The sequence below is a fragment of the Stenella coeruleoalba genome (assembly GCF_951394435.1).
Source record: "Stenella coeruleoalba genome assembly, chromosome: 8".
Taxonomy (NCBI): Eukaryota; Metazoa; Chordata; class Mammalia; order Artiodactyla; family Delphinidae; genus Stenella; species Stenella coeruleoalba.
This window is the reverse complement of record NC_137154.1, coordinates 8211743-8234431: the sequence shown is the minus strand read 5'-3', so window position 1 is coordinate 8234431 and position 22689 is coordinate 8211743. Positions and strand designations below refer to the sequence as shown.

General features: G+C 61.4%; 2 protein-coding genes across 3 annotated transcripts in view; one reads left to right on the top strand and one right to left on the bottom strand.

Moving 5' to 3' along the window:
• Positions 1-305: 305 nt before the first annotated feature.
• OTUB1 (OTU deubiquitinase, ubiquitin aldehyde binding 1) lies at positions 306-8784 on the top strand. Its single transcript, XM_079929677.1, has 7 exons — positions 306-598; positions 2260-2321; positions 2537-2635; positions 6798-6916; positions 7163-7247; positions 7354-7548; positions 7682-8784. Exons 1-7 carry the CDS (start codon positions 541-543, stop codon positions 7877-7879), a joined length of 816 nt encoding a protein of 271 aa, XP_079785803.1. The 5' UTR covers positions 306-540; the 3' UTR covers positions 7880-8784.
• Positions 8785-8847: 63 nt separating this feature from the next.
• Positions 8848-22689, bottom strand: part of MACROD1 (mono-ADP ribosylhydrolase 1) — a 152293-nt gene continuing 138451 nt past the window's right edge. Inside the window, exons 5-11 of one of the 2 annotated variants that reach the window (XM_079930423.1) lie at positions 10840-10956; positions 10230-10351; positions 10077-10107; positions 9819-9892; positions 9363-9444; positions 9239-9275; positions 8848-9071 (exon numbers count right to left, since the gene is read on the bottom strand). In XM_079930423.1, coding sequence (XP_079786549.1) covers positions 9271-9275; positions 9363-9444; positions 9819-9892; positions 10077-10107; positions 10230-10351; positions 10840-10956 — 431 coding nt within the window. In that variant the 3' untranslated portion in view covers positions 8848-9071; positions 9239-9270. The remainder of the gene's footprint in view (positions 9072-9238; positions 9276-9362; positions 9445-9818; positions 9893-10076; positions 10108-10229; positions 10352-10839; positions 10957-22689) is intronic. The other variant, XM_079930422.1, reaches the window with a different exon arrangement.

Genomic DNA, 22689 nt, shown 5'->3' with positions numbered 1-22689 from the left:
TTGACCCCAAGGGACATGTTCTCCCTGTCGTAAGCGGGACACCAAAGCCCGCTCAGAACCGGGGCTCAGTGGAGAGGGGCGGTGAAGCCCAGGGCTCTTATATTAGCACGGTTCCTGGTCTTCTCCGCCAGGTGATCCTCAATCGCCTGCCACGAGTTCTGGAGCCCGCAGCAGGAATGTTGCCTTGCGTGATTTTAATTTCATCTTCCTGCTTATCTCAATAACACAATCCGCGCTTCAAACTCCAGTGAAAAGAAAACTGAAGTGGCCCCAGGAGACTCTTATCACCACCCGGCACCTTGGGAGCCTGGGAAGATGGAGCCGAGCGAGTGTGCGGGTGGAGGGTGGGTGGGGACTACCTTTCCTTTAACCTACTTCCGCGGCGGCCCCACCGGACTGTGTGCGCCCCTCAGGTGACGGCGCCCGAGGGTATTCCGTTGCTAGGGGCGTTACCAAGGAGGGGCCACGAGGAGGGGCTCTCTTCCGGGAGGAGGGCAACTGGTAACCCGGAAGCGGTCGGCAGTGCGGCGCTGTTTAAAGATGGCGGCGGAGGAACCTCAGCAGCAGAAGCAGGAGCCGCTTGGCAGCGACTCGGAAGGTACCGACCGGGGGAGGGCCGTCCGGCCTGGGCTAGCGGGGGCGATGCTGGATGGCCGGTTCCCGAGGAGAGGCCAGGGGTGGGGCGGCCGGTGGCGAAGCGCGCGGACGGCCCCTTCCTCCGCCACCTCCCCCCCTCCCCCTCACAATGGAAGGAGCCTCTGCGCGACCCCCGGCCGGGCGGGCGGGCGGGCGAGCGAGCGGGGCGGGCCCACGGCCTCGGCTCTTCTCCCTCGCTCGCTCCCGGGGCGGGGCCTAGGCCGCCCCGCCCAGCGCCCAGCCCCCTCCGTGCCGGGGCCGGGCGGCGGGCGCCGGGCGCCGGGCTCCCGGGTCCCCAGCTCTCCCGCCCCGGTCCTTGCAGTCAGCCCCGGGCGTCCTCCGGGCCCGGCTGTCCGCCTTCTCCAGAGCCGACCGAGCCCGGAGGGGCGTCGAATTACGCCGGGCTGCGGAGCACAAAGGACTGGGTGGGCCGCTGGGGATGCTGCGGGCGGCCCAGGGTTGTGAGCGGCCGCAGGTGTGTGCCCCTGAGGGCAGCAGCCTTCGTTTCCGGTAGAGCCCCCTCTTCTGGCTTTGCAGCCTCTTTTCGCCTGTCTAGGCATTGTTTTCTTAGACCCCTGAAGAGTTGGACCTTTCAGAACGATCCCACCCTCTTCTTTTCACCCCTGAGTTAGACGCGGGGACTGAGTAGGTCACTAGGGTGGGAGGGACAGCCCTGTTGCGGGGCAGCATAGGGGATGGGTGGAGGCCCAGCTGAGGATCCGGGATGCTCAAGCTCAGAAGGATTGGCCTTAAAAATCATTCCGCACCCACCTCCCATTCTAATCGCACAGTCGAGGGACTGAGCTTTCGGAGACCCAGCCCCCTAGAATGGACTTGTTCAGGATCATGTAAGTTAAGAAAGAGCCAGGGCCAGGATTCAGATCTCCTGGCTCCTCACCAGTGGCTGCTCAGAGCGGGGCCCACAGGGTGGACCTGCCCAGCTCACTGATGAGTATTTAACACTGTGCCTCTAAGGTCGCACCTCCTCATGACACTTCAGTGAAGGGGGAAGGTGGTGGTATTAGTCCCTATTCACAGCTGAGGATAAGCCTCGGCAGTGAGGTAGCAGAGGAGGGTTATTGTGGTGAAGAGTGCAGGCTTTGAAATTAGACAAACCTGGGTTTGACCACAGGTCTTAGACCTTGGGCAGATTTCTTCACCGGTCTGCATTTGTTTATCTGTAAAATGGGCACCATTAAGAATACCCAGGATGGCAGGTGGAGGAAGGGTGTGATTGAGCAAAGTGCAGGCTCACAGGAAGCTCTCATCCAGCCCAAGACTCTGCCTCCTCATCTTTCTTTCCTCAGGAGACCCTGCCTGGCTCCAGAGCATTCCCAGGCTACTGGGAAGTGATGTTAGAAGGCAGGGAAAGGGTTTGTTAGAGCTTTAAGAGTGTACCTTGGGGGTCGTCACCTTGGCCTCCTCACTTTAAAGATGAGAAAACTAAGGCCCAGGAAGGGAAGGGACTTTGCCAAGATCACACAGTTGGGGTGGAGCAGGGTGTGACGCAGGCTTCCAGATTCCAAGTCTGCTTTCCTCGCCTGCTCTTGTCCTCCGCCCAGGCTGCCTGGAGTGGGGATAGCCAGGGCCCACTGTAATCCTTGGCCTTCTTCCTTCTTCCAGGTGTTAACTGTCTTGCCTACGATGAAGCCATCATGGCTCAGCAGGACCGAATTCAGCAAGAGGTGAGGGGCTGTGGCCAGCGGCCCTACTTTGGGGATGCATAGGGTGGACCTGAGCCCCCTCCTCTCCAGGCTGAGCCGGGTACTAGATACCTTTATGGGGGGCGGTGGTCACTGTGCCACTGGGCTCAGCAGCTCTCATTTAGGTGTTGTGGCTGATAGGTGGGGGTCACTCCGTTCACCTATCAGAACATGATGGATTTTCCTGCCCTCTGCAGATTGCTGTGCAGAACCCTCTGGTCTCAGAGCGGCTGGAGCTCTCTGTCCTATACAAAGAGTATGCTGAGGATGACAACATCTATCAACAGAAGATCAAGGTGGGAGCCTGGCTGAGGGGGCAGGGAGAGCTCTCGGGTAGGGACAGGGCGGGAGCGTGCCTGTTTTAGACCTGCTCCTCGCTGGGTCTGGCCTCAGAGAGGGTAGGATGTTGGGGGAGCCCTCTGGTTCACAAGCATGCAGACCCTGGAACCAAAAAGACCTCGATTCAAATCCTGACTGCCACACAGCAGCTGTATCCTCAGCTGCTCCTTCGATGTCTCTGAGCGTGGAGTCTCTGAGTTGTGGGGTCTTCATCTGTGAAATCAGGATGATGAAAGCATCTGCCTACAGGGTGGTTGTGAGGTTGAGGGAGATGATGCCTGTGGGGCCTGGTGCAGGCTGCGGGGAGCTGACGCGTTCAGTGCTCGCAGTGGGGCTGAGAGGGCTGGGGCCGGCTGCGGGATGAGGGTGGCAGCAGGGACACAGTCCTGCATCCTGCTTCCGGGATGTGTGGAGAGGTAGGCAGCAGTGGGGAAAAGGGGCCTACAGACCTTTGTGCAAGGCCCTGCTGCATCACTTACCAACAGGTAAGTCCTTTAACCACTCACTTCCTTCTCTTTGAGCTGGGAGTTTGAAACGTGACAGTATGTGTAAACTGTCTAATTGGCACAGCCTAAGGGTTTAGTATTTTTTATTTTCAAATTTTATTTACTTATTTATTTATTTTGGGCTGCGTTGGATCTTTGTTGCTGCGCACGGGCTTTCTCTAGTTGCGGCGAACGGGGGCTACTCTTCGTTGAGGTGCGTGGGCTTCTCATTGCGGTGGCTTCTCTTGTTGTGGAGTGTGGGCTCTAGGCAGGCGGGCTTCAGTAGTTGTGGCACGCGGGCTCAGTAGTTGTGGCTCGCGGGCTCTAGAGCGCAGGCTCAGTAGTTGTGGCGCACGGGCTTAGTTGCTCCATGGCATGTGGGATCTTCCCGGACCAGGGCTGGAACCCATGTCCCCTGCATTGGCAGGCGGGTTCTTAACCACTGCACCACCAGGGATGTCCCAGGTTTAGTAAATATTACTCCTTCCCACTCTCCCCCAAAGATCAGAGATGCTTAGAACCTTCCACCTGAAAGGAGGGACCTTTGGGGTTAGCCATTTCAGGGGCCAGTCAGGCAACCCAGGTGATTGAAGGTGGCCGGGTCAGGGGGTGAACAGCCACGCCACAGCTCGGGTCAGCCAGTAGCAGGCAGTAGAAGCTCATGGGGCGGATGGGAGTGTCCATGCCTGTCACTCCATCGGTGCTTCCAAGACAAGCCAGAGGTTATTTTGCTGTAAAATCTCCAGGCTCCTAATAGTCGGCAGCTTGTTCAGATTTAAAATGTGGGGGCCAGACAGTGCACACAGATCCGCTCTGTGCGGCCTGTGGTCTCCTCTGACTCCTTGCTCAGGGCGTTTATGGTTTACCCAAGAGGCCTGTAGAGAGAGGAAAGCACGGGCTCTGGGGCCCAGTAGACCTGGGTTTGAGTCCTGGCTTCACGCCTTCTGTGTGATCTTGGGCAGCACCCTGGGAGGAGGAGGAGGATGGGTACTAGCCCGCCGCAAAGGGCCTGGCAAAGAGTAAGTGCTCAGGACGATTCTGGTCGCTATTCTGGTAGCGGCAGTGATTTGGGCTCTTTGTACACATTTTGCCCCGTTCATTTAACATTTCTGAGCACATACTGTGGGCCAGGCACTGTTTTAGGTGCTGGAGATAGAGTGATGACTACAGCTGTCAACTCCCGCCCTCAAGGTGATGGTTCATAGTGGAAAGACAGCCATTAAATGAGAGGTAACCCTAGTGTATGTCAGAGGTGGTAGGTGCTGTGGAGAAAAGTGAAGCGGGACGAGGAGATCAGGAGTGGGAGGGTTTGTGGTTTTATTTTTTTAATTTTTATTTTTTATAAACTTATTTATTTATTTATTGCTGTGTTGGGTCTTTGTTGCTGTGCGCAAGCTTTCTCTAGTTGCTGCAAGTGGGGGCTACTCCTTGTTGCAGTACGTTTGCTTATCATTGTGGTGGCTTCTCTTGTTGCAGAGCATGGTCTCTAGGCATGTGGGCTTCAGTAGTTGTGGGCTTGGGCTCAGTAGTTGTGGCTCATGGGCGGGCTTAGTTGCTCCGCGGCATGTGGGAGCTTCCCGGACCAGGGCTCGAACCCACGTCGCCTGCATTGGCAGGCGGATTCTTAAGCGCTGCGCCACGAAGGAAGTCCCCCGGTTTGTGGTTTTAAATATGGGGGTGTGTGAGTAATGAACTGAGAGGCAAGGGAGCAAGCTGGCGTGGCCGGCTGGGCAGAGCTGGGTGGGGGCCAGTGTGGCTGGAGCAGAGCGGGTAGGAGATGTGGGGGATGGAGCCGAGAAAGGACTCGGAGGGAGCTGAGTATTTAATGGGTTTCTCTGGTCGATGGTGGCCTGGGTGGGGATAGACTGAGCAGTGAGGTGGAGGCAGGGAGACCTGTGCGGAGGCTTGTGCAATAAAACCGGCTGGAGATGGAGGGACGGCCAGGGCGGCTGAGTGGCCCAGGTGAGTAGCGGTTGGATGCGGGCACAGCCGAAAGGGTCTGCTGCTGGGTTGGATGGGGTGTGAGGGTGGAGTCAGCAGTGGCTGGGAGGTTTTGGCTCCGCAGCTGAAAGGTGGAGGGCGGGCAGTTGAGGGGAGGCCGGGAGGAGGTCAGGAGCTGCCTGTTGGCTGGGTCGGTCTGAGGCGGTGGAGGCGATGCAGTTGGGTGTGAGTCGAAGTTGGAGTTGAGGGCCAAGAAGGGGGCAGGTGAAGAGTTACGTTTGAATCCCATGAGCCGTGAGGTCAGGAGAGCGAGTAGAGCTGACGCTGAAGCTGCCCCAGGCCTGAGCAGGTTGTGCTGTTCACAGGGCAGGGGCTGTGGACGGCCTGTGGCGTGGTTGTCTTCTGGCAGGTGACACGTGGGCTCTTGAGGAGGGTGCGCTGTGGTTTGGTGGCCCCGTGACCACCACAGGTTAGATGAGGAGGGGCAGCGGTGAGGTTGGAGGACATGGAGAGGGTGGGCCCGGCAGCACGTGAAGGGAGGACGCAAGTGGGGCGGGTGCATCACCGGCTGGTCTGGGGAGGAGTGGGTTCGACCTTAGGGCTTAGGAGGCCATCCGTGACCTTCACTAGAGTAAAAGCCTGCTGGGATGGAGTTCACAGCAGAAGAGAAATGGAGACAGTGGGCACACATGGCTTCACTAGAAGCCCTAGAGAAATTGGGTGGTAGCTGGAAAGGAGTTCACGGGAAGCAGAGCGTGTTTTTCGAAGGGAGAACTGGTCTTGGGTTTATATGCTGATGGGTCTAAACGTGTCGGGAGAGAGAAATTGATGATGCAGGAGGAGAATCCAAGAGAGGGGCGGCTCTGGTGGCCGCCTCAGACCCTCCGAGGATAGAGAGAGAGGCCGTGGGTGGGTGTGCTGCGGGGGCCGAGGGGCCTCAGTCGGAGAGGAAGCAGGGTCATCGGGAAGGTGACTCGGGGGGGCTTCAGGAGAACGGAGAAGGTATGAGATAGGAGAAGGGGAGGGGCCCAGGCCGGGGGAGTGAGGCCTTCTTGCCAGACAGCACTGAGGGCCAGACACACACACACACGCACGCACGCATGCACACACGCACACACACACTCTGCTCATAGGAGAGGTTCAGCAGGCGGAAGAAGTTCCATTGAGCTGAGGCGGAAACTGGAAAAGAGCAAACCAGGACCTGTGAGCGGGTGGGTGGAGACTAGACGGGGGTGAGGGAGGCCGTTTCCCACCCTGAGGCTGTGTGGTAGGGGCCTCAGGTGTGGCGCGACGCCCCATACCCTAACTTGCTTGCCCTGGAGCTCTCAGGGTTTGAAAGACTGTTCACTGGAAAAGCTGTGTCGGTCAGGGACCCATTCTCTTGCCTGTTTTTATGAAACAGCAGCCCTTCAGGCCCAGCAGCGTGGCATACCCATTGGCTGGTGACCACTTCGGTGACCCGTGCACCCAGTGTGTCCATGACTCAGTTTCCTGGGGCTTTGGGGGCTCCTGGCAGTGGGTTGCTGAGTGAGCCCCCACCCCAGAGTCAGCAGCCAAGGCTGCCAGGTGGCTGCTGGGAGCTCAGTTGCCACCCGCTCTGGTGTGACCTTTCTTGGGGGGGTTTCCTTGGCCCGCCATGGTTCTGGCCTGATGTTGACGGGCGCGGGGTGGGCTGGGGGCTGCCTCTCCGCAGGACCTCCACAAAAAGTACTCATACATCCGCAAGACCAGGCCTGATGGAAACTGCTTCTATCGAGCTTTCGGATTCTCCCACTTGGAGGCGCTGCTGGATGACAGGAAGGAATTGCAGCGGTGAGGAGGGTGGCCACTTGGGCACAATGGAAGCAGGTAGGGGAGGGTTCCGTGAAGGGCTTGTGGGCCCCCTCCTCCCTCTTGATGACTGGGAGGTGTGCTTCCACCTGAGGCCCAATGACGGGCTGGGCCTCTGCTTGGGGCTTCCGTCAGTGGCCAGCCCCCCACCCCTGGGCTGGTCTCTCTGGGCCCCTGCTCTGCTGGCCTAGGAGCTCATGCCAGCCTCTTTTTCCCTTCCATCCACAGGTTCAAGGCCGTGTCCGCCAAGAGCAAAGAGGACCTGGTGTCCCAGGGCTTCACTGAGTTCACAATTGAGGATTTCCATAACACGGTGAGCCCAGCCACCCGATCAGCCAGAGTGGAGGGGGGTGGCCTGGCTGTGGCAGGGTTGACCCATCTCCTCCCTCATCTTGCCCTCTGTCCCCCTCGGGTGGCAGTTCATGGACCTGATCGAGCAGGTGGAGAAGCAGACCTCAGTGGCCGACCTGCTGGCCTCCTTCAACGACCAGAGCACCTCGGACTACCTGGTGGTCTACCTGCGGCTGCTCACCTCGGGCTACCTGCAGCGCGAGAGCAAGTTCTTTGAGCACTTCATCGAGGGTGGCCGGACCGTCAAGGAGTTCTGCCAGCAGGTGCTGCCCCCTCCCCACTCCTCAGACTTGGGCTCTTCTTTTCTCTCGTGCCTCGGGTGGGGAGCCCCGGGCCGGGGTGGGGGGGACGGGGGAGGGGCGCCGAGACGCAGGCTGAGCCGCCCCTGTGCCTCAGGAGGTGGAGCCCATGTGCAAGGAGAGCGACCACATCCACATCATCGCCCTGGCCCAGGCGCTCAGCGTCTCCATCCAGGTGGAGTACATGGACCGCGGCGAGGGCGGCACCACCAACCCCCACATCTTCCCCGAGGGCTCCGAGCCCAAGGTCTACCTTCTCTACCGGCCTGGACACTACGATATCCTCTACAAATAGGGCCGGCCCCGGCCTGCCGCTGCCCTGCCTGCCCTCCCCTCTGCCAGGCGCTAGACATGTACAGAGGTTTTTTTTGTGGTTGTAAATGGTCATACTTCACTCCCCACCCCCTTCCCTGTCATACGACCTTCCGTGTTTTATTAAAGGGGACGCTGGTGGTGAGCCACGTGTGTGCGTGTCCCTGCTCTGCTGCTGCCCACCTGGCTGCTCTGTGTCTGGCTGCCCCCCTTCCCCTCAAGTGGGTTCCTCTCAGCCTTCCACCTGTCCACCCCCAAGCTTCCCCGCCAGGAGCAGTTTTGAGGGGGCTAGGCCTCTTGGGGACCCCTTCTGCTTATTGGGGTTCTGCTTCCTTCCCTTGAGGCTCTGCCCCTTCCCTCTTTAGCTGGCCAGGGGCTTCCATGGGGATGTGGAAGTTCCTCAGAGACTTGCCCAGGGACCCAGGACCACCAGAGCTTCAAGCTGCCCCCCCATAGGCCCCGCCTCCACCCTGCTGTCCTGGCCAGGGCCTGGGTTGCCTGCCCTCCATCAGGGGTCTGCATGGTGGAGGAGTCCCGGGTGGAGAGGGCCGGCGTGATGGTGGGGCCTGGCTCAGGGCAGGTGGAGGAGCGGGGGCACCCCAGAGCACCCCAGGTGGTGCCAACCAGGCGGGGGAGGGGCAGTCCTCAAGCCTGCGCTTGGCCCTCCATGCCCAGGCCTAGTGGGGCTCGCCAGGCCACCGTTGTCTTTGCACCCCTCCCCTCGGCCTGCTGCCTGTGCCTGCTTTGCACCCCCACTGCTTGGGCCGCGGTGTCTGCATCGCCTTCCTTTTTGCCTTCACCTCTTCTCTTCCCCCCGGCACATGTGGGGTCTCGGCCCCCAGGCTGTGAGCTCCTTGGGGGCAGGCCCTCAATAAATGTGAAGTGCTGCTGCCCACCTCTGCTGTCCGGCCAGTGCCTCCACCTGCCTAGCTCACCAAGAGCTCTCGCCAGCCCCTTTAAGCCAAAGCACCTGTCCACACCTGGGCTGCTTCCCTCACCCGCCCCCAGCCAGGGCTGGGACAGTAGGAGCTGCAACAGTAGTGGTCTTTATTAGAATAGAGGCTGCTGAGGGGGCAGGGGGCGGAGGGAAAGAATAGGGTGGCCAAGCCAGGCCCTGCTGCAGGCTTCCGCGACTTCTTAGAGCTGGGAGCGCGGTCCGGTAGGCCCAGACGAGTCTGTGGGCAAAGCCAGTAGGTCAGAGCATGTGGGCTGTGGGCCTCCCCTAGCTTCCCAGGCTTGCCTCCCTGGCTTCCCTGCGTGGGGGTGAGTGGAGCGCGGGGTGAGCGGGTGTGTTAGTGGGCACGTTAGTGGGCAGCCACACGGAGGGCCAGGCCCTGCTTACCAGTCCTGGTCAGGGTAGGCGGCGGGCTGCCATCACGCTGGAAGGCAGAGGACAGTGAGAGCCCGCCCGGGGTGGATGTGGGCGGGGCAGGGGCTGGCCGGGGCGCGCACCACGGGGTACGTACCGACAGGGAAGTAGTGGGGGAAGCGTTGCCGGTAGATGTTTTCGTCCTTCTCCAGGAACACGCATATGATGAGCCGGTCCACCTGCGCCAGGGCCTGTTCAGCCTGGGCGGAAACCACCCACACCCCGGCTCCCCGGCTCCCCGGTCTTAACACCGCCCCGTCCCAGCAGGTTTGCACCTGCCTCGCCCTTCGGGCGCTCTTCGACCTGAGTTTAGAGCTCAGGCTGCAGAAGGGGCTCATGGTGTGGTGTGCTATTGCCTTCTCGCACTACCCTGCGCCCTGGTTGCCGGGGAGGAAACAGCCCCGAGGAAAGGAGAGGGGACGCAGAGAGCAGTGGCAAGGCCTGAACCCCATGTGCCCAGCACTGTACGTGGCTGGTGGGGCTGGTCAGCGGGGCCGGGCTGCGCCCCTCCACCCACCCCCGTCTGGTCCTCTTGGCTGGGCCCAGGGCTCACCTTGTCCTTGTGCTGCTCTAGCCACTCGCGCAACGTGGTCAGCACTACCTCGGCCGCCGCCTCGTTGGGGTAGCCTGCGGACCGGGCCCGGTGGGGCGGGAGTGAGTGCCAAGCTCCCACCCGTCCGTCGCGCTTCGCCTCGGCTCCCACCCACCGCCGTACCGGGCCCCTCCCCCTGCCCCGCCCTCCCGGGCCCCTCCCTGCGTCTGGGCCCACCCGCTGCCCACCCACGCCCTTCCTCCTCTAGACCCCACTCACCAAACACTCCTGTGGAGATACAGGGGAACGCCTAGGGTGGGGGGGGGTGAGAAGAGATTGGGGACCGCGTCACTCTCCGCTCCGCCTCCCGCCAGGCCGTGCCCCGCCCCCGGCTTCACGTCGCCCCCGCCCCCGCCGCCTGGCGCCCCTCACCACCGAGCGGAGCCGGTGCTCCAGCAGCAGGTCGAGGCTGCTCAGGTAGCAGCTGCGGAGCTCGGCAGCCTGGCTGGCGCTGGGCTCTCCGTGGGCGATGGGTCCCACCGTGTGGATGACATCTGTGGGAGGCGACGGGATCAGACCGGCCGGGGGCTCCGTGCGGTCCTCGGCTTTCCCTCCTGCCGGCCTGGGCCCTGGAGCGGACAGGAAACAAGCCCCCTCCTCCCCAAGTTCTGAGGCTCCCCGGGGAAGGGCCCCACCCAGGTCGGCACACAAGTGTACCCTCGAGCCTCAGTTCACGCTTCCACAGACACAGGCAGGCCCACGCTGAGCCCCTCCCCACATCTGTAGGCAGCCGGCTGAGGCAATGGGTAGTTGCCTCCTTAGCTCTTACCCTCCAGGTCCTGGCCCCTCCCCAGCCTTCACGCATCCCCTCCCGCCACCGGCTTCCTGGGGAAGGCGAGGAGGGGCCAGATCCTGGCACTTCAGAAGTGCCCCGAGGAGGCCTCCAGCAATTCTGTGGAGCGTGCACCCCTAACCCCCAGTTACAGCACTCACACAGGCGCCCAGTCTGCGCCCCACCGGGGTGGGGGTGTCGGGGACTCACACTTGGCCGGCAGCCGGTAGCCGCAGGTGATCTTGGCCTTGCCGGTCTCGCAGCTCTGAAGGGTCCTGCACTCGTCGGTGAGGAGGGGTCCAGCGGCCCGGTGGATGCAGCCGTCCACTGCAGGGGACGGGGCAGTGAGCCTTGGGGTTCCCCGCCGCACGCCTGAGCCCGTTTTACAGAGAAGGCCGAGGCCCACAGACCGAATACTCCCGATCCCCTGGCTGTGCTGGGACTCGCAGGGCACCTCGCCTTTCTCCCGCGGCCTCCAGACGCTCCCTCACCCCTCCACCCCCTACCCCCACCCCTGGTCCACACTTGTTTCACGTCTAGGGAAATCGAGGCGGAGACAGGGGCCAAAGCGGGCCCCGGCGGGAGCCGGCGCAGACCGGCCGGCAGGGGGCGCGCCCGGCCCGCCCTGCTCTTTCCTGGGCTCTTGGCAGGGACGCGGGAGGGGTTGGGGTCTCTCCGGGCCGAGGTGGCTCCGAGAGGCAGGGTCCGGGACGGCAGGAACGGCAGCCCGAGCCGGGCTAGGGGTAAGTCCGCCTTCCCGGCTCCGGCCCGGACGCGCCGCGGGGCCCGCTACCAGTCGCCGCCTCCGCGCCAGGAGCCCAGAGTCCCAAGGGCGACCTCTCAAGGCGAGGCCCCTCGGACCTACTTTACAAACTCTAAGACCCACTTTACAGACGCGGAAACTGAGGCCACCTAGTTATAAGAGGCAGATCCGATCCCGGCCTTGAGCTAGGTCTTCCAGCTCCTTCCCTGCGCCACGCGGGGAAGGTGATCCGGGCCGCGCAGATGTCTCCGGGAGTGCACCCCAGCTCGTTAACGAGCCGCCTCGTTAGTGCATCCGGCTTAATTGGGGCCGGGCCTGGGCTTGTTTATCCGAGGGCGGCTCTGGGGCTTCGCTAGCGACCTTGGGGACCTGGACCCCGATAAACAACTTGGGCGCAGGCCTAAGAGACTCTTCTCCTGTCCGACCTCGCTCCCTCCCGCGGCGCCGAGGGACAGGCGGGGTTTGGCCTTGTCCCTCATTGGCCCCGCCGAGGGACAGGCGGGGTTTGGCCTTGTCCCTCATTGGCCCCGCCGCACCTTGTTAAGCCCTTTCCCCGCTCCCAGATCGTCCACTGCCTCATCTGATAATTAGGCACAGTGACCGCGCCGTCCCCCGCACCCCCCACACCCCGGCCTCAGGGGAGGCGTTAACAACCTGGCCAGGAGAACATGACCCGCCTCTGGCAGGTCCCCAGCTCCGATTGCACCCTAGGCCTGTGTCAGGGGCTTCTTGGACACGGAGCTCAATGCTCTGCAGCAGGAAAGGACTATCATTTCCTCATTTTACAGATGCGCAAACTGAGGCCCCAGCTCCTTCATCACAGCCCCACCCTCAGCATCTTGGCACAGGACCAGGGACACCAACTGGACCACCCCCTTTTCTTCTGTTTTCTTTTATGCGCTGTGAGGCCAATTAAACCTAATTTTGCGACTTCACTCAGGGATGGCACCAGGCGATTTCCCAGAGCGCCCCAGGCGTGGGGGTGGGCAGGTGGGGTAGAGGAGTTGGGGGGAACCCGGGGAGGGAATCTGGGACTGGGTCCCCCGCCTCCTCCTCTTGGGCAGACATGAGGATTGCGGCACCCAATGGGAGGGGGCAGAGAGTGGGGCCCTGGGCTGTGTGTCCAAGGTGTGGCACAGTGGGTGTACAGCATCCACGTGCAGTGTGTCTGTCCCGGGTGGGGGTGCCAGGCGACCCACCCAGCACGGTGTGCCACAGCAGGGGCTGTGGAGCTGCGCAGCCTGGGTTCAGATGCCAGCTCTGCCAGTCACATTTGTGTGACCCAGGGCACTTAACCTCTCTGGACCTCGACTGCCCCATCTGTAAAATGGGATAATAGTAGTACCCACCTCATAGGAGTATTGGAAGGATTAAGTTAATTCCTGTAACGTGCTTAAGGCATGAGTGAAGGCGACGCCAGTGTTGGCTATTACTAGGTCAGTGAGACTGTATGGGCAGGTGCCCAACGTGTATACCAGGGAGCAGGGTGGGAAGTAGCGTCCAGGGCGTACGGGGTTAGCACAGGGACCTGCCGGAGCCGGCTCACCTGGGGACCTCCCAGCCCTGCCCCAGTGGTCTCATCCACTTCCCACCTGGTTGCCTGCCATCTCCCCGTGCTGTCCACCCTGCAGGCAACCTTGGCCCACTGTGGGGGCCGTGTGAAAGTGGCGCTCAGCGAGCTCTGTGTTTGAGGGACTTATTGTTTCCTGCAGAAGCGACAGGCCTGCAGCCAAGCCTTTGGGGCTGACCTGGGGGCATGAGGGGGTAGGAGGAGGGAGGAATTGGCGCTGGCAGAGCCCCCGGGCTGGAGTCCCCCGAGCAGCATACAGAACGGGGCCGGGGCCGTGTGCAGGTGTCCAGGGAGCAGTTCTCCCAACGCAGAGCTGAGGGACAGGCCCGGGGTTCCACCCCTGCTCACCCTTCCCCCAAGAAGCCAGTGCCCAGACTAGCCCTGGCACTCAGGGTTTCAGCAGCCAGGCCCCCTCCTGCCCCCACTCCCTGTCCACACAGCAGCCTGTGGCTCTCCCATCCCTGAGTGCCAGAGGAGGCCCCCAGCCCAAAGGGCTGCCCCTTCCCATGTCTCCCACCATGACCTGTACCTCCCCTGGCTCTGACCCCCAGGCCCGGTCCCAGCTCTTCCTTGGGCTAAGCTGAGCCCTGGAGACCAGAAGGAGGAGGCTTCCTGGGGTCCCATCCAAAGACAATGTCCTTCCTCCCCACTCCCCACCTGACCCTGGGGCAGCTGGCCCTTGGGTCTGCCTGGTTAGGGGGTGCCCCAGTTCATACCAATTAACCCTCGGTCCCCTCCCTGGTCAGCCACATCCAAAAACCCTCTAAAGCAACTATACTCCAAAAACAGTTTAAAAAACAAACCCCAAATCCCTCAAAGCTCCAACCTGACCCCCACCTCACTCCGAGTCAGCAGAAAACCTGAGGTCTCTCCTGGGGAGACTGAGCCCACATGGGTGGTAGGGGCTTCCTCAGATGTCCCTCCACTAAGGTCAGGGCTGAACCCTTCCTCTCCTGGACGATGGCCCTAAGGCCACTCTGCCTCCCTCCTCAGCCTCTGCCTCGCTCTTCCACCTTTAAGGTCCTAGGTCTGGCTCCTTAATTTCAGCCTCAACAGCTTCTTTTTTTTTTTTTTTTTTTTTTTTTTTTGCGGTACGCAGGCCTCTCACTGTTGTGGCCTCTCCCGTTGCGGAGCACAGGCTCCGGACGCGCAGGCTCAGCGGCCATGGCTCACGGGCCCAGCCGCTCCGCGGCACGTGGGATCTTCCCAGACCGGGGCACGAACCCGCGTCCCCTGCATTGGCAGGCGGACTCTCAACCACTGCGCCACCAGGGAAGCCCTTTTTTTTTTCTTAATAAATTTTTTAAAAATTTACTTATTTTTATCTTTGTCTGCCTTGGGTCTTTGTTGCTGCACGCGGGCTTTTATCTCTAGTTGCAGCGAGTGGGGGCTACTCTTCGTTGCGGTTCACGGGCTTCTCATTGGGTGGCTTCTCGTTGCAGAGCATGGGCTCTAGGCCCGTGGCCTTCAGTAGTTGTGGCCCTCGGGCTCAGTAGTTGTGGCTCACGGGCTCTAGAGCGCAGGCTCAGTAGTTGTGGCACACGGGCTTAGTTGCTCCGTGGCATGTGGGATCTTCCCGGACCAGGGTTTGAACCCATTTCCCCTGCACTGGCAGGCGGATTCTTAACCACTGCGCCACCAGGGAAGTCCCTCGACAGTTTCTTGGTGAGCAAGGCGCTGAGCCATGTACATCCACCGTCTTATTTGGGCCTCACAGCCTGGCTGTGCTATTATTATTCTTGCTTTAGAGAAGAAGAAATTGAGGCACAGAGAGGGTGAGAGACTTGCCCAAGGTGACACAGCTGGACTGCTCTACTTCCTCCAGGACCATGAAAGGACCTGTCTCTCCGTTCCCATCCTGAGCCTCCCTCCCACCCTGGCTGTCTGTCTACTGTTTGCCCTCCTCACCCAAACGCTTTGGGAAGACGTTTTGTCTACGGCTGCTGTCTCCTCACTGCTGGCCCCTGCAGCCTGGCTCCTGTCTCCTCCCCACATCTACATATCCCCCTCCCGACAGAGGGACTGCTTTGGGGACCTTTGGTCTGGGACCCTCCTCTTGCACGACTGTTCAGCTGCACCCACAGGCTGACCACTAACTGTCTCCATCCGATCCAGCAAGGCTGCCTTGGGAGACCTGCTCTCCCCGTCCTCCTGCCTCCCTGATCTCTTCTGTCTGGGGGCCCTGTCTGCCCTCTCTCTGTTCCAGCCCTGACTGGAACAGATGTTCCAGGCACGTCCCCCAGAGAAGCCAGCCGCCCCTGCTTGGAAGCCCACCCCAGCCTCCTGCCATCGGTGTGGCCTCCACAGCCCTGCACTGAGCCTTCAGGAGCATCAACACAGACTCAGCCCCTGCCTCGCGAGTCCAGGGCCGGGAGGGCGCTGGGAGAGGGCAGGGCCTGGAGCCGGGCCCTCCTCGGAGCCGGAGCCGTGGAGGTGAAGCAGACAGGCTCCCGTGGGGGCCACTTGCCAAGGCGTTTAGGGTATTCTGACCGCTATTTAGAGTGCTGTAATATTCATGAAGGGAAGATTAGATATTTAAATTTATTCAGCAATGAATGCATCTCAGAGGGGGAGCATTCCTCATGCTAAACAAACAAGCAAGCAGGGGCTAATTAATTATTTACAGAAATACAAGGAGGCCTGTGGCCTGGGGAAGAGGAGGGCAGCTGTGCCCCTGACAGAGGGCAGGAGACCCTGGCTGGCCCTGGGCCTACCCCTCCAACTCCCCCCCATTCCCCTCCACTGTCCTGTGGGTCTGGCCCCCCCCCGCTCGCCCCCTTCTGGGATTTCTCTTTCCAGAAATCCTGCCCACAAGCTTGCTAGTAGCTTTGGGCCAGTCACTTAACCTCTCTGAGCCTCAGAACTGGCCTCAGAAAGTTTGCGGGGAGGACTGAGGTTTGCTGAGAGGTGGCCGGGCGGGGGGGCCAGTGGGGGACTAAAGGCCAGAATGATTAAGCAACTCGCCCAGGATCTCACAGTTACAGGAGAGCAGAGGCTCAGAATCGCTTCCCCAGCCTCCATCTCACAGGAACAGGGACAAAAGCTCGTGGAGGCAAAGCCACTCTCAGCCAGGTGGGGGTTGTGAGGCCTTGCCTGGGCAGCCCCAGCCCTGCCCTGCGGACTCCTGTGGGTCCCCAGGGCAGCGGAGGGAGAGGATGGGCCTGGGCAGTGCCCTCCCAGGGTGCCAAGTCTCAGAGCCTCTGAAAGGAGCTCACCGGGGCTGGGTGGGCCACAGCTCCTGGTAGCAGAGCAGACCTGGCCCCGAGAGACCCAAGGCCCCCTGCCCCCAGCTCTCCCACCCCTCCGCCGGGTCACTTCACCTCCCTGCACCTCAGTTTCATCTGTACAAGCTCAGTAACAGCACCTCCCTCTGCATTTGGTGTAAGCGTTCAGTGCGAGACGGTACCAAAGGGCCCTGCACGTTATCACATGTCGCCCCATTTTACAGATGGGGAGACCGAGGCACAGCCATGGACTCCGCAGGCAGAAGACTCCTCTGTCCCTCATGCTCTTGGGATGGGACACACTGCCAGGTGGAAATGTCACCCAGGAAGCCCTGGCAGAGAGGGCTGGGGAGGTAGAGGGGTGAGCTTGAGGCCCACGGGGCCAGGGGAGGGGTGCACCTCTCGAGCCTGGGAAGGCACCTGGGTCTGGGCCCCCGGGACCACCTCCCGCTGAGACGTCTCACCCCGCAGGCCCCAGGGGCTGGGCACCCGGCCTGAGAGCCCTCCCTCTCCAGCCACACTGGTGCAGCCAGCAGCTGCCGCCCATCCCAGCCACCTGCACAAACGCCGAATGCCAGGGCTGAAAGAGGGCAGAAGCCTGAGCCGCTGCACCCCCAGGCCCCTAACCTGCAGGGGGCAGGCCCAGCCACAAAGCCTGGCCAAGTGGCCCAGCCCAGGGCCTCGGGCCCCCTTCTCTCTGGCCCTTCCTACCCTCTTCATCTCTGGCCTCCATCTTCCTCCCAGGCCCAGGCCAAGACTTGGGATCCTCAGCCCCACACGATACCCCATTGCCAGAACTGCCTCGGCCTCTGCCTACACGCTCCTGGTCACTCATTCAGTCAGCAAACCCGTGCCAGCCCCCGCTCTGTGCTAGCCTTGGGCTCAGCCCACTGTGGGGGGCGGGATGCAGAGCCCACCCTTGCCAGGACCCGCCCTCAAGGGGCCAAGGCGGGTGGGTGCCCCGGGGAGAAGATGGATGAACGACAGTTCCGCCATGTGATCTGAAATTCATTATGGGGTGAGATCAGCTCCTTAAATGGGGATTTCCAAACATTAGGGCTTCATTATGGACACAACGGCAGCGCCTCATTCATCATGCAAAAATCACTCCCGTTATTAAAAATCCCCCTGGCAGCCGCCGGCAGGGGCCTGGAGGCATCTTGCCCGCTGGCGGCGGGGCACGGGCCCCAGCGCCGAAGCTGGAGTCCCCGCCCTTCTCTCTCCCACCCAGGGAGGGCTGGCTGAGGGGTGGGGGAGGGGAGCACGGTTCAGCTCAAGGGACTCGGTGCCTCAGTTTCCTCGTCTGCAAAATGGAGATGCTAACGGTACGTGCGTCCCATAGTGCTGTGACGGGGGTGAGATTCCGCAGGGAGAGCCCAGCAAGGCCCTGGCAACCAGGCAGGGGGCACTCCACACGCCTGGCAGCTGTTAGCACCTTATCCTTCTCCTCAGCTGGGGCCTTTACTTGGGGGACCATGTCACTCCCCTGCTCATGAAACCTCCCACGGCTCCCACAAGTCCACGAAATAAAATCATCAACGCTGAGCAAGGCTGGGGCTCCCTCCAGCCTCCGCCTTAGATGACATCCGGCCTCCGCGTGCCTCCCCCACCATCCTCGACACAGGCATTGGGCAGTGGGGAGGTGGACCCGCCAGGCGCCAGGCCCTGGGTGAGGGAGGCGAAGTGCGGCTCTAATATCACCGCGGTGAAACAGCAGAAGGAAACACACTCCAGAGCAAGAGGAGAGGGAAGGGAGCTGGGCAGGCATGGGTGCGGTTCAGGGTTGGGGAGGTGCCTCTGAGGTGGCATCTGAGCAAAGCCCTGAGTGATGAGAAGAAAGGCTTTGGGGAGGTCAGGGGAGGAGGGGTCCAGGCAGAGGGCTCAGCAGGGCAACAGGGGGAGAGGTGGGAGGGCAGGGCTGCATCCGCAGGAACCATCGCAGTGGGAAGGGGCCAGTGGGGCAGGAGCGTGGTCTGAGACGGCCCCTGGGGCCCTTTGCTGTGCCCTTGTCCAGGAATGCCCTTCCCCTCTCTGCCGCGGCACGGCCCCCTGCCCCAGACAACTTCTGGCCACACCCGCCCCATGCACCCACCCGCCGCAGCCTGGCACGGAGCCGTGCTCAGGACTGGCTGGTCAGGCCCACACAGCCTGCCCTGGAGAGGGCCACGGGGGCCCCCTGTCTGCCTGCTGTGCTAGGCGCCAGCTAATCGGGGCAGAGCCGGGAAGCAATCACAGATCAGCGGCGCTGGGCGATGGAGACAGTGCCAGGTGGAGGTGCGCGGGATGGCAAGTGAGCTGGGCAGAAGTGGAGGCCTGAATCCTGAGGGTGAGTGAGCAGGAGAGAGCGAGAGGTGGAGAGAGTGCACGTGCCAGAGGAGCCGTGTGGAGGAGCGAGACAGAGATGGAGCGAGAGTGAGATGGCAAGAGACAGACCGAGTGGGGGCGAGGGAGACTCAGACGGAGACAGAGAGAGGAAAGAGGGTGCCCCCCCCCCGGACTCGTGGGTCCCTGTGTGGAGAGAGGAGAGGCTGGGCCCCGGGGGGCAGGTTCTGCCTGAGCCATGTGCCTGCATGGTGGGTGGGGGAGGAGTGCACACAGATACCTGCGCTGGGGGGAGGCGCCCCTGGGCATGGCCGGGCCACCAACAGGTCCCCACTGAGCACCTACTGTTTTCCAGGAGGTGACAGACAGACGCCCTGTGCATGCCCCTTAGTGGGGGAGCCTGATAGGGAGCAGTTGGTACTTAATCACACAAACAAGAGTCTGATTTTCAAGGGTGACAGAATACTGGCCCAAGAGGGGCAGTGTCTGCTGTGTCCCAGTGCCTGCTGTGTCCCAGCACTGAGGACAGTGCCAGGAACGTGGCAGGCCCCTCAGTAAATAGAACAGTGTGTGTGCGTGCGTGCGTGCGTGCGTGCGTCTGTGTGTGTGTGTATGTTGGGGGGCTGCTGGTGGGAGGGGCTGCCCTGACATGGAGATAACTAGGTGGGAAGGTGTGGTGGGCGGGCACAGCATGTGCAAAGGCCCTGTGCCGGGAGAGGGCTATCCCGGGAGCGAGCCACCTCTGGCTTCCCCCTGGTGTGAGATGCCTGGGACCCTGCAGTGTAAGGGACACACACAAGGCCTTGCAGTGTGGGCACAGGGAGGAGGGCGTGCAGAGCCGCTCAGCAGGAGGGCGGGGTGGCTGCGCCCTCACAGGCCTGCAGGTTTGGGCGGGCCCGCTGACCTCCGGGTGCGTGGACGGGGCTCCATCTTGCCCTGCCCCTGCCATGGACCTGCCTGACCCCAGCCGCCCACCCCTCGGGCTGGCCCTCGGGGCTCTGGCCAGGCGGGAGCAGAGATGGCCGCTGCAAGCAGAGGAAGGCGGCCCTGAATTAATCTGTCACTAAAGCTTGGCCGTGGCAGGCGCAGTCATGATTTAGATGAATAATTGAAACGCTCTGATACATTTATTATCCCTTTAGTGCGAAAGTGGCAGAGAAAGACGAGGGGTAATTGAAAAAGAGTGCACAAATCTCTACCAGAAGGCTGGCTCCTTATCGCCGAGTAAACATTTCAGTCCCCATAAACAGGAGAGACACGCGTCAGGGCCCTGTCGATTCCCATCCTGATTTAGGGCCCGCCTTCCTTCCTACCATACAATAGGAGAGTGTTTGTTCACAAGAATTTTTTATCGAGCCAGTAAGAGGCTCTCCAGGAAGGAGGCGGGAGCAGGAGTGGGCCTGGCCGTCCCCAGGCCGGAGGGTCTCCCCACTGCAGACACTGGGCTCTCTACCCGGTGGGCCTCTCCATCCCTCTGTACCCGACGAACTCCTATGCAGTCTTCGGGGCCCAAGTCAAATGCCCCCTCTGTTGGGAAGACTTCTACCAAAATGGATCTCTTTGAGGGCAGGGTCAAGTCCCGAGTCCCAGGGTATGACACAGGTGTCCTCCCCGGCTCCATATACACACACACTCAGAAAGAGTGCTGGGAAGGAATGGGGAGTGGGGGGCCTTCACTGTGTTATCAGACCACCTACCTTGGCCTCAGGGCCTGGTGGGTGCCCAACCCCAGTGAGGCAGGCCCAGGGGCCCTGGACCCTTTGGGTTAAGTCCTTTTGGCCCCAGCGGCCCCTGGGGGTTCCCACTGAAGTTTAGGGTGACAGAAGACTCCTACATACTTGCTGTAAACACTGTGGTTCCCTGCACCACAGCCCTGGAGGCCAGCCTCAGCCCCCCTTTAAGAGCTCCTTTCTGAACTGATAGCTGCCCTTCCCCAACAGGGCTGTATGAGAACCCCGGGGCAGGCTGTTAGTCCCCAGCTCCTAGGGCACACCCGGCACACAGGGGTACAACTAACCACCCCATAAAGGCTGATCTAGGGGCTTGGAATCCCCTGAACCCTGTTCCTGGGGAGAGTATGTTCTAGTGGGGAGAAAGGCAGTGAAAATGAGCATGAAACACAAGCATGTTGAAAGGGCGCCCGTGCTCTGGGGACAGGCACAGGGCAGGGCAGAGGATCAGCACGGAGGGCCGCGCTGGCTGGGGGAGTTTTCAACAGAGTGGCCAGGGCACTGAACGGGACCAGTGCTTGTTACAGGCATGGGTGGTGGCTGGATAGGTAAATGGGTGGTGGTGGGAAGTTGGGGGTGGGTAGAGGCCTGAACCCCTGCAGGGCTGGACTTGGGAGAAGAGGGCACCTGGGAGGACCAGGGTCTGTCCGGGCAGAGTTAGATGGGGACCCAGACCCCCCAGTCCCAGGCTGCCCCTGCCTGTGTCCTCCCTCCTGCGTTAAGGCTGGATGGACCAGGGGGCGGTAGAGGGTACAGGTGGCAGATGTGAGAGCAGAGGACATCCCGGGGGCCCGGCGCCTGTTTCCATTCCCATCCCAGGTGGGCGCCAGGCCCCCACAAGCCCCAGCCTCTCCCTATCCCCTGTCCCCTCCCTGCCACCTCCGCCTTGTTCCAATCACATTAGCAGAGTGACAGCCCCCGTGAGCACTGGCGGCGGCTCCATAAATCTCAGCCGGCATTAAAAGGCTGGACTCCGGGCCCACTTCCTCCTGGGTCCTGGCCCACCCCATCCATCTCTGCGTCGGTCAGGCTGCGCCTGGGGCCTGCTCCAGCCTCCTCTCACCCTCAGTGCTGCAGGAAAGGGAGCTAGAGGGACGCCACTGGGCCTCCCCCCTCAATCTGGCCAGAGCAGCTGTCCTCTGACCTCCCAGAGTGAGGTCACCAGGCCATCTATGAGCCACTCCCTGCCCTGCCTGAAACCTCAGTGGCTCCCATTGCCCTCATCAGCAAGTTCTTTGCTTGACATGTAAGGCCGTCCCTGCCTTTACCTGTAGTTCATTCATTCATTTATCAACCATTTATTGAGCACCGACTGTATGCACCAGCCCCAGTCCTAAGTGCTGGGGATACAGTCATGCCTTCTGGAGCTATCGTTCTCAGTGGGGAGACAGACAATGAACAATGAACATAATCAACAAGTAAATTACATAGCACATTAGGAGAGAGGTGCTTGGAGGAAAATAAAAACTAGAGCAGTGTGAGAGGCCTGGGGAGGTGGGGCAGGGGCAGGGAGCTGCAATTTCCAGGGGTCAGAGTGGGCCTCACCGAGTAGATGGCATGCAAGTAAACACTTGTAAGAGGTGAAGGGAGCAGCCACACGGCTCTCTGCGGAAGAGCATTCGGGGCAGAGGGAAGAGCCAGTGCAAAGGCCCTGAGGCAGGAGCGGGCCAGGTCTGTTCCGGGAACTGCAGGGAGGTCAGTGTGGCTGACACAGAGTGGAGAGGGCCAGGCAGTCTGACAGGTGCCTGGAGACCCCGTGGGCCGAAGGAAGGAGGTGAGGTGAGAGCCCTGGCAGAATTTTGAGCAGAAGAAGGTGATGACCTGACTTAGGACTTACAAGTCCCACACCTTTCTGTGATCCTTTGTCTTCCTAACTGGACGGCTAAAAATCCAGCTCCTCACATGGTCTCTGAGGCCCCTGAGTCCTCTCCCGTCTCCCCTCCTCCTGGCTGGGCTCCGACCACTCCAGTCCTCGGAGTCTCCCCGAATGCCCCACGCTCTCCCTCACTCCAGGCTTCACCTGTGCTGTTCCCTCTGCCCAGCACACCCTTCCCACTGCTCCTCACCGGCTGCCTCTACCCATCCCTTGGGTCCCAGTGCAGGCGCCACCTCCTGCAGGAGCCTCCCTGGTCCCCAAGCCTGGACACTGAGCCTGTACTCCTCACTCCGCCCCCAGCCCCCCTATTGCACAGACCACCCTGTGTCGTGCTGGTGCTCCTGTCTGCACTGCGAGCTTGAGGAAGCAGGGACCAGGCTCCTCTGGTGCCTGGCAGATGTGTCCAGGCACTTGGCTCAGAAGAGGGTCCTAGACCCCCAGTCCCCAGTGAATCCACCTCATTCTGTGAGGCCGCCAGGGTAGCTGTGACCTCCACAGGGAAGCTGGAGGAGAAGCAGGGGAGGGAGGGAGGGAGGGAGGGAAAGCATCTCTAAACACAAACAGGCTCCCCGCGC

Coding starts and splice junctions, on each gene's coding strand:
- OTUB1 (XM_079929677.1), top strand. CDS start 541: ATGGCGGCGGAGGAACCTCAGCAGCAGAAGCAGGAGCCGCTTGGCAGC. Junction 2,636..6,797: donor TCTATCAACAGAAGATCAAG/GTGGGAGCCTGG, acceptor GCCTCTCCGCAG/GACCTCCACAAAAAGTACTC. Junction 6,917..7,162: donor GACAGGAAGGAATTGCAGCG/GTGAGGAGGGTG, acceptor TTCCATCCACAG/GTTCAAGGCCGTGTCCGCCA.